This window comes from Macaca nemestrina, chromosome 5, assembly GCF_043159975.1.
Source record: "Macaca nemestrina isolate mMacNem1 chromosome 5, mMacNem.hap1, whole genome shotgun sequence".
Classification (NCBI taxonomy): domain Eukaryota; kingdom Metazoa; phylum Chordata; class Mammalia; order Primates; family Cercopithecidae; genus Macaca; species Macaca nemestrina.
Window position 1 is genome coordinate 143494046 of NC_092129.1, and position 15954 is coordinate 143509999.

At 52.2% G+C, this 15954-nt stretch overlaps 1 protein-coding gene across 1 annotated transcript in view; it reads left to right on the forward strand.

The window, feature by feature from the left end:
* Window positions 1–735: 735 nt before the first annotated feature.
* LOC105474560 (potassium two pore domain channel subfamily K member 5) overlaps window positions 736–15954 on the forward strand; it is a 40173-nt gene continuing 24954 nt past the window's right edge. Inside the window, exon 1 of the mRNA XM_011729352.2 lies at window positions 736–1302. Coding sequence (XP_011727654.1) covers window positions 1117–1302 — 186 coding nt within the window. The 5' untranslated portion in view covers window positions 736–1116. The remainder of the gene's footprint in view (window positions 1303–15954) is intronic.

A 15954-nucleotide genomic window follows, 5' to 3' on the forward strand; every position in this document is an offset into this window, starting at 1 on the left:
GGGGGGAGGGGAGGGGAGGGGGGAGGGGGGGAGGGGAGGGGAGGGGGGAGGGGGGGAGGGGAGGGGAGGGGAGGAGAGGGGAGGGGAGGGGAGAGAAGGGAAAGGAAGGGAGGTCAAGTGTTTCCCGTAGAGTTACTGTGTATTGGGGGGACGCACAGGGGTGCCACGAATTGAGCTGCCTGCTCCTTCCAGATGCAAGGTTCTCACCTGGGTAGGTGAGAACGGGGTGAGACGGAGGAATCACGAGTGGGTGGCTGGATTAGTTCCTGATGTCCTCTGACTCCCTACAACTTCTTCAGCCCCGTTCTAACCCCCTTCCTCAGGCTTATAGGAAAGTGTGTGGAAGAGAGACACGGAGAGACTGAGCATGAGACTTTTTTGGAAGAAACATCAGTAAACGAAAATAGAATTACAATAAAAATAACGAAAGCAATAAACTCTTGACCTCAGTCACAATCATTTTAGTTAACACGCCAGCTCTAATAACAAACACGAGACCGCAACCCCTCGGGCACCGCGGGGCGGGCAGGTCTGGGCGGGCGGCGCAGCCTCCCCTGGCGGCTGACCCCGGGAGCGCCGGGAGCGCGGAGCCTCTTCCAGCGCTCACCTCGCGCTCGCTCCTGCGCTCGCCTGGCTGCTGGCGCGGGGAAGGGGCGGGGCCTGCCTGGGCTCCTCCCCGGTCGGAGCCCGGAGCCGGAGGGGGGCAGAGCGCGCCGGGCGCTGGTTAAAGAGGCGCGCGGAGGCGGGAGCGGCTCATACAGCTAGTGGAGCGCGGAGGAGCGGCGCGTGGAGAAGCGGTCCACGTGTCTTCCCAGAGTCCAGTCTGGTGTTCCTCCCGCTCCTTACGCATCCGCGGTCCAGGGCGCCTCTTCAGCCCCCCTGGTTTTCGCCCACCCCGGGCCTCGTGAGTGGGGCCCCACGCAGCTCCCCGCGCTCCGTTGGCCAACTTGGCCGAGAAACTTTGTCCGGGGAGCGGTGCTTGCTGGGGGGAGTACCGGGCACTGCGCATGCGGAGCTCCAAATTCAAACAGCTGTTTTCAGAGGCTGGAGGGCGGGCGGACTGGGAGCAGCTGGGGCTAGGAGAGGCTTTCTCTAGGAGGCGGCTGCTCGGGAGCCATGGTGGACCGGGGCCCTCTGCTTACCTCGGCCATCATCTTCTACCTGGCCATCGGGGCGGCGATCTTCGAAGTGCTGGAGGAGCCGCACTGGAAGGAGGCCAAGAAAAACTACTACACACAGAAGCTGCATCTGCTCAAAGAGTTCCCGTGCCTGGGTCAGGAGGGCCTGGACAAGATCCTAGAGGTCAGTCGCCGCCTGTACCCCCATATACATCTGAAGCTGGCTTGAACTTTAGGGGGCGCTGAAAGGAAGACCCCCTTCACAGCTTTGGGTGACCCTCAGTCCCTGTGGAAGGTCCAGGGGGTGATGAGAGAGCATGTCTCATCATGGATCAGGCTTCGAGGATCCGTCGTTCACCCGAGGGACACGGGGGTCCCCCAAGCGCGGAGACTCTTTGGAACTTAGTTTGGCCGGAGATAAATTGGAGTTGATTCCCGGGTGAACTGGGCTCCATAGTGTTTCAGTGTGGGTGTGACGGTACCTCCCTCCTTGGAAAGAGGCTGTGGGGCGGATAAAAGCGTTTATCTTTCCCTGGAGACGCTCCCGGAGTCTGGGAGCCAAGCCTGGTGCCATCCCCTCGTGTCTCCACCTCCCCGCTCCAGGGCCAGTGCCAAGCCTGCTAGGCTTTTCTTAAGAAACGTGAACCCGGCAGAGCGGCTGGAGGGTCCCCCAGCCCGAGCCTGGGCAAAATCTTCCCGCCCCCAGCAGGGTTCTGGAGAGGAGCTGGGGGCTCTGTGGGGCCCGAACCCGCGGGATGAGGGGTGGTGCCTGGAATGCTGGGGACGCGCTCAGGCTTCCGGGAAGGCTTATCTCGCGGAGACATCCTTCAAGGGCTTGGAGTAAAACTTTGTGAAAGTAGCAGGTTGCACAAACGAATAATACCCGGGTAGTCCCTTTGCGAGTGGGTCGGAGAGAGTGTGCGGAATTGGGGTGGGTGGGGGACTTCCCTCCGTGCTGGCATTGGGAACCGCTTATCTTCTGGTGCACAGCCCAATGGGTGACATTGACTTCACTTAGGATAAAAGGGCTGCCTATCCTGGCTGAGACTTTGGGGCCAATTTGGGGACTGAGGCCCTCTACACCAGTTTCTCGAGGGCTCAGCTTCATCCACCAACCCTTCTTGGCCTGCTCCCCCGGTTGGAATGACCAGGACCTGGGTGAAAGTTCTAGATTGCAGCAGGTGGGGAGTGGGGTAGATTGTCCAAGGTGTTCTATTGCTCTCAGGGTGAAAGATAACAGAAAGGAGGTCTGATGAGCAACGTTTAGTCTACAGCAGCACCCCAATACTTTATGCCTATCTAATTGTCGCTCATTTTCCAGCCTCTGTTTCCCCGTGTGAGAAATAGGAATGAACCCATCCTCCTCATTCCTTATTTCTGCCGTGCACTTTTAGGTTGGAAGCATTTGGAAAACATCAAAACCTTGTCCCCAGATCGATGGGCATCATACAGATGAGCATATAGGTGTTTGCTGGCAGCGGTGTGTGGGGAGACTTGTCCTCTGAGGGGTCCCGTGGAAGGGGAGGTTTAGTCCAGTAGGCTTAGTGTTGGGTTTTAGTGGAGAGTCTCTTGCCCTGTAGCAGTTTCCCGGGTAGAGGCAGTTGGGAGGTGATGGTGGGGAGGATAAGCTAAAGCAGGTGGTTGGTTGGTTTACCTCCTAGCGGCAGCAGTCCTGGCGTGAAGAGTCTACACGGCTTCCTTCTGATGGGTATCTACCCTGGGGGGGGGTGTTATGGGGAGGGGGTCACTTTATGATTTCCCTTGAGGAAACAATTCCTCTAGAGAACAAGTTTGTGTTTAGTTTGTTACAGGGCTTTGTTTGGAGGGGGAAGAGGGCAGGCAAGGATGATAAAGCCTGGAGCTGCCCTCGAAGTGTTTCCCTCTAAGCTGTTGCTCCAGCACTGCAGGGGAAGGAAGGAAAGAATTCAAGGCTAAATGTGGGAAAATAAACTTCAAAACACAAGGAGAAGGGAAAGGCGGGGGGCGGGTGGTGGTGGGGTGGGTCCAGGGGTTAGGCAGCCGGGTGCAGCTGGTGGTCATAGCTTTGGAGGCTAGACGGCTTCTTAAGGTATTTGAACAAACAAAATGCCTCTTATTTAGCGATCCTGTTAAATCTGTCAACATTTACCTCCCCCCCCCCCAAAAAAAAAGTAATGGGCAGGTAATTTTTAGAAAAAGGATTTCGGCATCAAGCCAGTCTGCTTTGGAGATGATTATAGATTAGTTCTTGAACAAGGACAGCCCTGTCCTCAACCCCGGCCAAAAAAACTCCCAAACCAACCCCAACTGGGTGAGTCCCCTCCCATCATAGGAAAAACCCAAGAAATGAAAATGGACAAGTGGAAGCATTTGCTGGCATCAGTTTTAATCTGCAGAAATCTGCCTTGCTCTGCTTTCTTGTGACTTGGGGTACTGCCTCAGGCCTCAGGATATTGGTTTGAGGAAAAAGGAAAACTCAAAAATCTTCTTTCCCATCTGGCTGCTTGGGCATTTTCCACCTGAGGCTCTGTGTTTTAGCTGGTTCTGAGTCACCTTGGAATCATGAAGGAGCCCCTAGCTAGGAATTCCTGGGGTAGGACAAAGATTGTTGGAAGAGATGGGGTGCAGTCTGGGTTGGGGTTTCTCTTACCCTGGAAGTGTTGTGTGTGCTTTTTCAAATGTGTGAGAAAGGGAGTTAAGTCACCTTTCTTTAGAAATACCCGCCGAATGTCAGGTACTTCCTTCCCTCCGCTGTGGTTGAAGTGAGGTGCAGACTGACTTTCAAGTGCTCAGTGACCCGCCAGCCTGGGACCACGTGATCATCCTCTTTCCTGCCTTCAGAACCATCTCGAACCCCTGCTCTCAAGCAAGATCTTTGGTGACTCATTCTCCAAACCTCGTCCTAAATTGCAGAAACTCTCACAAGGGAAGTTAACATTTACAGCAAACCTACTCTGTGTTGGGCATTGTGGGTGCTGTTATCCTCATTTTATGAGAGAGGGCACAGGCTGGTTTTGCTATCTGGCTCGGCCATTTACCCATCAAGCCATGTAACTTAACTTTGCCTTCCTTTCCTCATCTGCAAAATGAGTGTTTGGTGAGGCTCCAATAAAGTAGAAACATTAGGCAAGATGTCTATAAAAAGTGAACAGGTCTCCTGACCCTAGCATTTATTGAGGAAGGCAGCTTTACCTACCTGCCTTATTTCAGGTACTCTTTACAGTATGTATTCAAGTAAGCAAGCTGAAGCCCAGAGAAGATAGAGTGGCCACAGGGACACCACAGGAGGCACAGCCCGTGGGGCGGGACGGGGAGGGGGAATGACCAGGCAGTCTGCCCCAGGAGCTTGCACCTCCCTCTTGGGCCTGTGAAGATTGTTGCTCTGTGACTGAGCTTAGGAAATTGGTTCAGCTGGACGCTGATCTGCTGGAAAATTCTATTTTCTATTTCCCCTAGCACAGGGAATGGCATACAGGCGTCTCCTGTGTTGTTGCCTGGCTGACCCGGCCTCTGTTACTGAAGTAATGTATCAGTCCACCCCTCTGCACTTCTCATTTCAGAAGCCCCCAACCCCCACCCCACCGAAAAACAGTGGGGGTGGGATTGAAGGGGAGGAGTGACAGCCCTTCTCAGCCTTCTGCCTCTGGTGGGCAGTGATCAGAAACAGGAAGGATTTGAGAGCCACCATGCGCCAGACCACTTTGAATAAGCGTTTTATATACATTCTTATTTTAATTTAATCTTGAAGACCACCCCATAAATGAGGAAAATTAGGGGAAAAGGTGATGTAACTTGTCTGGGATCACATAGAGCAGAGTCAGGTTTCAAATCTAAGTTTCATGTTTCAAAGTACATGGAAATTAGCAAGCATTTATTAAGCATCCACCATGTGCCAGACACTGGGCAAGACTCTCAGAATACAAAGAATTAGGCTGGGTTTGGAGCTGCTGGACAAAAGGATACATAAACCCACTGGGAACAAGACTGTGGGTGTGGGCTACGGCAGAGGTTTTCAGGAGGTCGCTTACCGAGGGGCTGGTCCAGCCTGAGGGGTTAGGGAGGGCTCTCAGGAGATGATCTCAAGCCAGAGTGGGGTCTTGGATTAGAAAGAGCAGCTAGGAACCTGGGAGGTCAAAGCTGCAGTTAGCCTGGATTGCACCACTGCACTCCAGCCTGGGCGACAGAGCAAGACCTTGTCTCAAAAAAGGAAGAAAGAAAGAAAAAAAAAAAACCTAACTGGGAAAGGAAGGGAGAAGAGACTCCTGACAGAAGACGGAGACTGGCCCTTTCTCCTAGCCTGGGGAAGGCAGACTGCGGGCTTCTTGCTGTGGCTCTAGAGAGTCCCTTGTCTCCTGGGGGTGGAGTAGGGTTGCCCTAGGTCCTGCCCTCTGTCTAGCATCCCAGACCAAAGTCCAGGTTTTGCTTGACTGCTCATATAGCTGACCTGTTCCTGGAAGCCTCTTGGATCCTACTGGCCTCCTTCCTTCCTAAGCTCCAAAGTGCTTTCTTGTGTTCTAAGGTTTTCCACGTGTGCCTCCTTTGATTTTCTGAACCCTTTGGACTGGTCTATACACACTCCAGTCCAAAGTAGTAAGGCTAGTTCCAATTTTGAGGTTCTGACACTCTTTTAACACCAATCCTGCTCCCCAGATTTGAAAAATAAAAACATGGAATATATGACAAAATTACATGTGACCGAAATATTTAGAATGGGGTACGCTGAATTTTTTGGAAAGCTGAGGGTTACTATGAACACCCTCTTTGTCTCAAGCCTTGTTGGAAATTGTAAAATGCACTGGTCCACTTCACTGCCTTTGTAAGTAAAGGGAACACAATAGCTCTTTTGGTTAGAGAGGATCTTGGAGGCCTCCACATCCTTGGGTCCGAGCGTGAGTTCTTACTGGCTAGAACTGCAGAAGTGGAAAGTGGATAAGCTGGTTTTTTGAGAGGAAATTGAAGAGGTCCCTTCCTAATGGCTTGTTTCTTATTTATGTTCCACTCGAAAGTTGAGGACAGCCAAAAAAAAAAGCCTTAGTCTGCCTTAGTTAACTGCTCTGGTCAGAGTTTTTTAACAGTGAAAGTGAATGTTTATTAAATTGCTTTGAGAGTTTCACTAGAACCCTTAGGATGATTACAGATGGCACAGTAATAGAGAATTATGGAGGGCAGAAATTAGCAAGTGTTGAAAGTTTCCAGTGGGGGTGGGGGATGCAAAGGAGGTGATGATTGTTGCTTTTAAATATTTTCCTGGGGTTTTGCCCTATTTATAGTCTGGCGTTTAAAAGAAACACAATCTCCCGGTTTTGGATGTTGTGCTTGACTGGCCCTGACCTCGGGCCAAAGGCTTTCATCTTGAACTTGGCTGTTTGCTAGCAGATTGGGCTCAGCCTCTGAACTGTGTGTGTGGTTGGTGGTGGTGGGAAGAGGGAGAGAAGTGCAAAGTTTTGGGGAGCAGAGGAGCCAGACCCCTGAGTGGAGCCTCCAAGACAGTCTTTGTCCAAATTGGGATGCTGTATTTGCATGGTGCTGCAAGAACCAGTTGGCCAGAACTGGGGTGGTACAGAGAAGTGAGGTAGGAGACCATAGGAAAGCACACGAAATAGGTTTGCCTCCTTCCAATATTCCTTTTAGGGATTGGAGAAGATGGAAGCAAATCTCTTTGCAATTTCGTTGAGTCCCCAGGGACCTCTGGAATAATGCAGAAGAACCCTTGCCTGTTCCGTTCTTCCCAAGGATGGCTGTACATGGAGACAGGATGTGCTGCCCTCGTTAGGGATCTTTCTCCAGCTGCCACTGCAGGGCCTTGGTGGTGTTGCTGAAGGAATCACCATCCAAGCAGTATGCCTGATGGTTGTGGGAGTGGCCTCTGAAGCCACACCATAGTCTGCTTAGAATAGTCTGTGGCACGTCGTAAATGCTAAGTGTTAGCTGCCATTTCTGCTACGCCCAGATATTCCTATGCTGCAATGGAGCAGCGTCTGCCCAGGTGTCGTGGGCATCTCATTGGTATTACAAAGAATCAGGAAGATCTTCCGAGAATAGAGAGAATGTCAACTGAATTTTTTAAATGCAAAAAACACAGAAACATATAATTTACCATGTTAGCCACGGTTAAAAGCCCAGCTCAGCAGTATTAAGTAAATTTACAGTTATGAAACAGATCTCCAGAACTTTTTCATTTTGCAACACTGAAATTATACCCCCTTCAACAACAATTCTTCTTCCCCCTCTCTACCCAGCCCCTGGTAACCACCATTCTACTTTCTGTTTCTGTGAACTTAACTACTTTAGATGTCTCCTAAGTGGAGTCAACATGTAGTCTTTCTTTTGCTTTGCACAGTGGTACAACCACTGTGAAAAATAGTATGGAGTTTCCTCAATTAAAAATAAAACTACTGAGTGATGCAGTGATCCTGCGTCTGGGTGTGTATCAACCAAACTTCTAAAGAACTGGAAACGGGATGGGGATGGTGGCTGTCTCTTGCCCATAGCCCTTGGGGAGGTGTTCCGCAGGATGGACCCACCAGGCTGTAGCCACAGGCCAGGGAGGTGAGAGTCACATGACTAAGCTCTTCTGTGTTGCCAAGGAATTTGAACTCCATCAAAGTTTTGCATTTTTCAAGTAGGGGAGGGAACAACATTTCAGAAAGTTTCCTCCACAGCCATTTACAGCATAAAAGAAGTGGAACATTCTACTCTAACGACTTTTCTGTGGGCTGATGCCTTCACTCTGTGGGTGTTCTGATAAGGACACCCCCTCCTTCCTCTCTCCTGCTGATGTGATGTAGTGTGGGTTTTCCCAGAAAGCCCGTAGAGCCTGCAGCCCCCAGAAAAACCCACTGACCTTCACACTCTAGTTTGAGCCCCACTGGGAGGTCCAGGTCTGGGTCCCTGGCCCAGCCAAAGACATTCCCTCTCCCGTTTGGTGACCTTCCCAGATTGCATCTTCGCTGTCCCTTTATGTAGAAGTGGCGGTGGTGTGCTCCAGCTGTAGCTCTGTTCAGCTGCCTAAGGCCTCTAGGTTTCCGGTGAGCCGTTATCCCAATCTCTGGACCTCAGAGACCTGGATGCAGTGGAGTTGGAAACACAGAAGGGGCCCTGCCTACTGGCTATCCTTTCTGCGCTTGGTGAAGCCTCAGATATTGGAGAGTCTTTAACCCTCTGGAGCTCGGTGCAGCTGAGGAAAGATAATTGGGCTGCAGTGGTAAAATGAGAGGAAATAACAGTCCGGAGTGCTCAGTGGTGGGTTGTAGATGGAAGAGGCTGGAGAGATGGGCAAAGGTTGAAGGGGCTGGGGGGATTCATTTTCTGTTTTCTGAGGCCTGTAGCCAAACTCCTTGGCCTGTGGAAGACCTGGCTCCAAACAAAACACAGCCCCTGCCCTCAGGGGACCCCTAACCTGGAGGAAGAATAGTAAGGAGCTGTTATCAGACTGATGTTGGTAAGTGCACCTGGGGACTCCAGGTGTGCACCAGGGCAAGAGATGAATTTTTACTCCTGCACTTAGAAGAAGGCAGGCTTGAAGGGTGAGTGGCATGGGCAGTAGCCCTGTGAGCATTCTGTGGAGTGCCTACCAGGTGTCTCCTTGAACCAGTTCTGTGGGCTAGGTATTGCTATTCCCATTGGACAGGAAACCAGAGGCCAGGTGACTTGCCTAGGTCTACACTGCTGGGTAGAGGACTGAGATTCAATCCCCCTTGTTGACTCCGAGCCTTCGATCTTGTCCATAAGTGGAGGTGGAGCCAGGGGCTGGGAGCGACAGGCTTGGGCAACCAATAGTTACAAGCCCTTACATGGCCCCAGGCTGTGGGAGCCACCGATGTGCATCATCTCATTGTATCATGGCAGCCACCCTCTGCAGTAGGTGCCATGATCAGCTCGACCTCGCAGTAGAAGCAACAGAATGGACCATAGAGGTTGAATAACTTGTCTGAGGCTGCGTAGCTAGGAAGTGGAAGGGCGAGGTTTTGAACCCAGAGCTCACACTATGAACTATTCTCTTCTGTGTGAGGCTACCTTGAAGGTGGGAAAAGCAGGGAGCAAAGCATAGAGGCAAGAAAGTACAGGGCATATGTGGTGTCCTCAGAGTCTCAGGGTGCATGGCGCTAAGAGTTCAGGATACTGAGCTGTGTGACCTCATTGAGCAAGTCATCTCATCTGCGAAATGGGATAATAGTACAGTATGTCCCTCATGCCCATAGAATCTATGTTAACATGTTAACATGTTTGGCACAGGTAACAGGTGACCGGCTACGTATTAGCTGCTGTTCCTGTACCCAGTTCCTCTGTGTACTCTGTCCCTGACACCACCCTGCAGGACCCACCATGCAGTGAGCTCCTAATCTGGGGATGGGGACAAGGGAAGATGATAAAACCCATCAAGTTTCTCCTAGTGGAGTCAGTCACCCACTGTTTTCTATTTCCTGCAAATTAACCACCTAAAACTGTTGATGGTCAACACCTAAAAATAGGGATGGTTTCCTTCTTTCTCTGTTCTAGCAGGGCTCTGCTCAGTCCTGGCTTGTCCCAGGCCTTGGTTAAAACTTTTCTGGAGAATTCCTGGGACCAGATGGTCTCACGGGTGTTCTCCCTGGCTGATGGTTACCCAGGGTCTGGGATCAGAGCTGGGCCCTCACTCGGGGCAGACACTACCCGCCTCCCCTCTCATCTTCGATTGGCTTTGAAATGTGCATTCTTTTTCCTCTCCTCCATCTAAATATTTGGGTTTCCTGCTGAAATATTTAGGCAGGGATGTGTACTTATGACTGTTGTCACCTCCCGTGCCCCACTGTAATCTGGCTGCAGCTGCTTCGCTGGGCGCCTCCTGTGAGCGGGGATGCTGGCCCCCTGAGTCTGGGAGAGAAGCTGTGCAGGGCAGCTGGTAGCAGGACCTGCTTCGCTCAGTGGTGTAGTCTCCAGTCCTATAGGGCTGCCAGGGGCCTTGTTGGCCACATTGGGTGGGGAGGACACAGCAGAGCCCCCTTCCATTTGTCCAAGTGCTTCCGTGCTTGGGGCTAGGGATAAGGAACCCGCATCTGAACTACTGTGTAGGAAAAAACTGATTCTAACCTGGGTTCTACTTTTACCTGTAAACTGGTTTATGCTGTGTGCCCCTGGCCAGATTTTCCCTCTCTGGACTCATCCATTCATTCAAAAAGGCTTAGAGTGCTTGTTAGGTCCAGCTAGACCGTTTGCAACCTTCGTGGGCAGTGGCCATGTCTTCCCAGCCCTGGGCCTGTGTTGCCAGGCCTGGCTCTCAGGATGCTCAGTGAGTGTGTGGATTTCAGTCCTGCTCCGTTTGTTGTGTCCGTCTGTCCGGCACTGTGCTCAGCTCAGGGGGATGCCAAAAGCTGTGTGTCCCTTTTGGTTGGAAGTCTAGTCAGTGTAGCCAAGCCTCTTGCAAGGTCACAGCAGAGTGAATGAAGCCAGGTGCCCCAGACCCGGACTCTGGTCCTTGGTCTCACAGGCTCTAAGTCGTGGAAGGAGTAGGGATGCCATTATTTTATTTTTATTATTATTATTTTTTGAAACAGAGTCTCACTCTGTTGCCCAGGCTGGAGTGGAACCTGGTTAAGGACCAGCATTCAAGTCACACCTGGGATTTAATACCACCTCTCTGCCTTTACAAATTGTGAGGCCTTGAGCCCATTGCATCATCTGAAAATGGAACTAATTATACCCACCTTGCAAGAGGAAATGCCTGTAAGACTCACTCAGTGCAGCTTCCAGCTGGAGGCAGCCTTCAAGACCAGCTTATTATTATTCTCTCCCCTTTGATGGAGGGACTTTACAGAATAAACTGCTCTCCCTGCCTGAGTCTGTTTATCACCAGGAGCCCCCTCTTCTTCTTCCCCTACCCCCATCCCTTGTTCCATCAACTTTTCCCAAATTCCTTTCCCCTGTGAAATAAGGCCCAGGCAGCAGAGGTCAGCAAGAGCATGTTGAGCAGGTCTGCCCTTGGTGCTGGAGGGGAGCCGTGGTTTTTGCTTTCAAGGAACTTGAGACAGAGCAAACCATCCAGTTGCTCATTCAGCAGATCTTTTACTAAGCACATACTGTGTGCCCAGACCTGTTGAAGGACTGCTCCAAGAGAATGAGCCCTGGTCTCTGCCTCTCTGTGGAAACCAGGAGGGCAAGTGGATGAGCTGGGGTGGGAGAAAAACGCCTCCTTGCCCCGTCCTTGTGGAGACTTCTTTGATCTTCAGAGGCTTCTGAGAAGCGGAGTTGGCGGGGAGGCCCACAGTGTTTGCTGTGGAGAAGGGCAGCTCCCTAGCTGGGGGCACCTTTGGCATGACTGGAGCCTGCACCACTCCAGGGGGAAGGAGAAAAGTATTTGCAGGGTGTTGCCAGCAGCACCAGGTACACCACCCAGTCCTCTAAGACGCCTGCAGCTACACAGACTGTGCTCATGTGCACCCCAACCTGCCCTTACCACGGTTCTCTGCGGACCCATTCTTCTGAGACCTTCTATGACTTTGTGGGCCTGACTCTGGGAGGTCTGGCAGCCAAATGGATGCCATCCCCTTTGCTGGATGGAGACACCAAGGCCTGGTGAGGATTAGCTGGGGGCAGAACAATCTCTAGAACCAAGTTCAGATTACTCTAACAGCACAGCCTACCCAGATCCAGGCCTTTTGTCCCTGGGCCATTCTTACTTTATTTCTAATCCCTTTTAAAACGGCCTTTAGGGTGGGCACAGTGGCTCACGCTTGTAATCCCAGCGCTTTGGGAGGCCTAAGTGGGGTGGATCAGGAGGTCAGGAGTTCAAGACCAGCCTGGCCAACACAGTGAAACCCTGTCTCTACTAAAAATACAAAAATTAGCTGGACGTGGTGGTGGGCACCTGAACTCCCAGCTACTCAGGAGACTGAGGCAGGAGAATCGCTTGAACCTGGGAGGCGGAGGTGGCAGTGAGCCGAAATTACGCCACTGCACTCTAGCCTGGGTGACAGAGCTAGACTCCGTCTCAAAAAAAAAAAAGGCCTTTAAGTTGAAAAAGCTCTTGATGGTATTTTGGGGTGCAGACTACTTCTACTTACACTAAACTGGCCTACCTGATTTCCTAACCTGCTCCAACACGCCCCTTCCTGTGATCTTGAGCACCAGCTTCCCCTCCCACTAGTTTCCCAGATAAGAGGCAAAAGTTGAAATTGTGTTGAACCCCAGGCTGGGAAAGGAGGATGTTTTTCTGGGCCAGCCAGGGCCTCAGGCAGAAAGGGTCTGATGCCTGCGTGCTCCCCAGGGAGTCTCTCCAGCCCTGGACTTTGCTCCTCCTGCGTCTGCACCTAAGGAGCTGTTGGCTGGTTTCTCCAGCCTGTCTTGGAGGTTGGCAGGGGGTGGCTCATGCTCTGGGCACCACTCGTGGCAGCAAGTCATAAAATGTGAGGCCGAGGGAGCTTAGTGGTTATTTAACTGGCCTCCAGCCTCCTGAGTCAAGGCCCAGACCTTGGGAGATTATGTAACTTGCCCTAGGTTACTCTGCTCACCAGGGGTGGGGGAAGTACAATAAAGGAGCAATTAGAGCTAAGTGGGGCAATTAGGGAAGGCTTCTTGGAAGCTGTGCCCCAAAGAAAGGTGATTGCCACATCTCCTAGTAGGGTTCCCATCAGATCATTGCCCCAGCAGTCAGGGATCCTGATAGTGAGATCGTGATCTCAAGACTCAGAAGACCCTCCAGCATCTCCTCTTTAGTTCTTAGACTAAACCAAAGCCCTGGCTGTGGCCCTGAGTGATTTGGACTCTCCAGCTTGTGTGTTCCCGCCTCTTTCTGGCCCCCTGCCGTTGATCCCAGTCAGCCACACTACAGACAGGAAACTCCAGGGGCCAGCTCCTAACGGAGGAGATTCATTCTACACCCCGCACGCGAATAGTGTTTTTGTTTGTTTGTTTGTTTGTTTTTTGAAATGGAGTTTTGCTCTTGTTGCCCAGGCTAGAGTACAATGGTAGGCTCACTGCAATCTCCGCCTCCCGGGTTTAAGCGATTCTCCCGCCTCAGCCTCCCGAGAAGTAGCTGGGATGACAGGCATGTGCCACCACACCCGGCTAATTTTGTATTTTTAGTAGAGACAGGGTTTCTCCATGTTGGTCAGGCTGGTCTCGAACTCCCAACCTCAGGTGATCTGCGTACCTTGGCCTCCCAAAGTGCTGGGATTACAGGCGTGAGCCACCGCACCTGGCAGTGAGTTTCAACTTTTACAAAGAACTCGACGTTCGTATCCACTGATGACAGAAAGGACTTTGGGAGGTGGTAGCAAGGAGAGTCACACCAGTCCCGCATGTCAGCCATAATGGGAGCTGCCATGGCCTACATTGTCTCGATTTCCCAACAACGCTAAGTGACAGGCACTGTGGGGAACCTAATTTTGCAAGGCAACTGAGGCAGAGGGTAACTTAGTCGAGGTCACAGAGCTAGTTAGTGGCTTGAACCCATGCCCTCTGAGTCCAGAGCCAGAGCTTTGCGTAGAGGCTGTCATGTCCTAAATTGCTGCCAGTCTTTCGAATCTTGCTAGGCTACAAGCTACTCCTTGAGACTGGGTTTTCCACACACACCTCACTGTCAGCACCCAGGAAGTGCCCCGTGCATGTGTTAGCTGGCCCCTTTGCTCCCCAGCTCTGCACTGTTCAGTCTTCTGGGTTCTGACCCCAAAGTACTGCTGTTTCCTGACCACATCGACCATATATAGTTTTTTTGTTGCATTTTGTTTTGAGGTGGAGTCTCACTCTGTCACCTAGGCTGGGGTGCAGTGGTACAATCTCAGCTCACTGCAACCTCCACCTCCCAGGTTCAAGTGATTCTCCAGGCTCAGCCTCCTGAGTAGCTGGGATTACAGGTGCGCACCACCACGTCTGGCAAATTTTTTTTGTATTTTTAGTGGAGACACAGTTTCGCCATGTTGGCCAGGCCGGTCTCCAACTCCTGACCTCAGGTGATCTGGCCGCCTTGGCCTCCCAAGGTGCTGGGATTACAGGCGCGAGGCACCACGCCCAGCCCCATATATAGTTTTGTTTGACATTCTGGCTACATAAGTGGGTGCCACAGCTCAGAGGTGGGACTGTTAACTCAATCCCCAGCCCCTCCCCCACACCTATCCTGACAGCCCTAATAGGCCCCTGACTTTTGTTGAGTGCTTCTAACCCCTGCTGCTTGACAGGTCTGTGGTCAGGGGACCCTGAGACTAAAACCCCCAAGGAAGAATCAGGTAGTGGAGATCTAACTGCCTCTTCGCTGTGTTTCTGTCTGACCTCCCAGTCAGCTAAACCCGTGCTGTGTCACATCCACCCGCTTTGTTTCCCTAGGGTTAACCTCTAGCTGGACTCTGGTCTGCACCTTGGGAGGGTATCGCTTTAGTCTTGCCCACATGGTTTGGAACAGGTTATTCTGTAGCATGCCAAGGACCTCAGGGCGGGGCCCTTTATGGATGTTTACTTTGGCTTGGGTACCCTTTGTGTCTAATGCAAGGTTCCTGCTCCTCTCATGCCCCCGGTGCAGGATGGAGGTAGGCACCTATTCAGACTCTCTGGAGGAGAAAGACGTCCATCCCCTACCTTCCCTATCACTCCTGTTCAAATAAAATTCTCACCTCCCGGGCAGTGGAATGCATCCTGACAGTGTTAGCTTTGGAAGGGTGCCCTTCTCTTCTCAGCATCCCTGCCCCCTTCAGAGCAGCGAGTGGAAGGGCTGCCTCTCGCCAAGGGGATAAGTGCTGAGTGGGCGAAGCGGGGCGAGCCGAGGCAGTAGTGTCTTGTCAGCACCCCCCGGCCTAGCAGGAAAAGGGAGGGTGTCCTGATTAACAGCTTTTCAACACCCCACCTCCCCCATCTCCCAGACTCTAGCCTCAGCCCTGCAATCCACCCAAATGCATGGCCCAGAGAGTTACACTCACCCACAGTTGGGGGACTAGAAGACAGATGAGTCCTGGGCCAGCTCTGCTGATTTGCTGTGTGTTTAGTCCAGGTCACTGCACCTCTCTGAGCTGAGCACGTGTTCAATAAGGCCAAAAACACTTAGTAAGTGCCAGCTGTATGCCCAGTGCTGGATTAAGGTTGTGGGAATGAATTACTGGACATCATTTCTGCCTTTGAGGTTGGTGGGGCCATACCGTGGTGGGAGCGGGTCACCATGCAATGCATATTATGGATTGAGTTGGGGTGGGGCATATTGTGAGGGCCTGTGTGCTTCAAGGTAGAAAAGTTCCTCTAGGCTTGGGCTGTTTAGGTGGCTCCCCTGACCCTGGCCTAGGGGTTACCTCCTTTCTAGCTCCATTACCCTCTAGGCTCCTCTGCCCCGGGTCAGAGGACATTGCACAGGGGCTGTTGCCTGGTCTCCACCCTTCTCTCCCCTCCCTCCCTCCCTGCAAGCCCTTGGTTTGTACCTGATTGGATCCAAAACCTAGCACCAAGCATGAGGGTAATTATTAATGAATGTCCTGAACCATGAAGCCGTGTTTCTCTCTCTCCTTTGGCCTCTCTCCCAACAGCCCCCAAACCCAGAGACAGCACCGACGGAGCCCCCCTCTGCCCTTCAGCCGGGCCCACCTCCTGGGAAACAATCTGGAAAACTGTCACTAGCCCCTGCAGTGGGTGTCCTGCCGGGCCAGATTCTCCCCCAAGCCAACAGATGTGCTGGGTGCTAACCATACCCCTCTGCCCATCATCCGTGCAGTGCCCTCCTAGCTGTGCTGACCATACCCCTCTGCCCATCATCCATGCAGTGCCCTCCTAGCTGGTCACACTCTGCTCTGTTTAGACAGGTCAACAGGTTGCCTGGTGAAAGCGTGTGTCAGCATTGCTCTGGGAGTATGTCTGTCTAAACCCAGGGCAGGCTCCCACAGCCGAGGCAGGTACTTTTGGGTCCTGT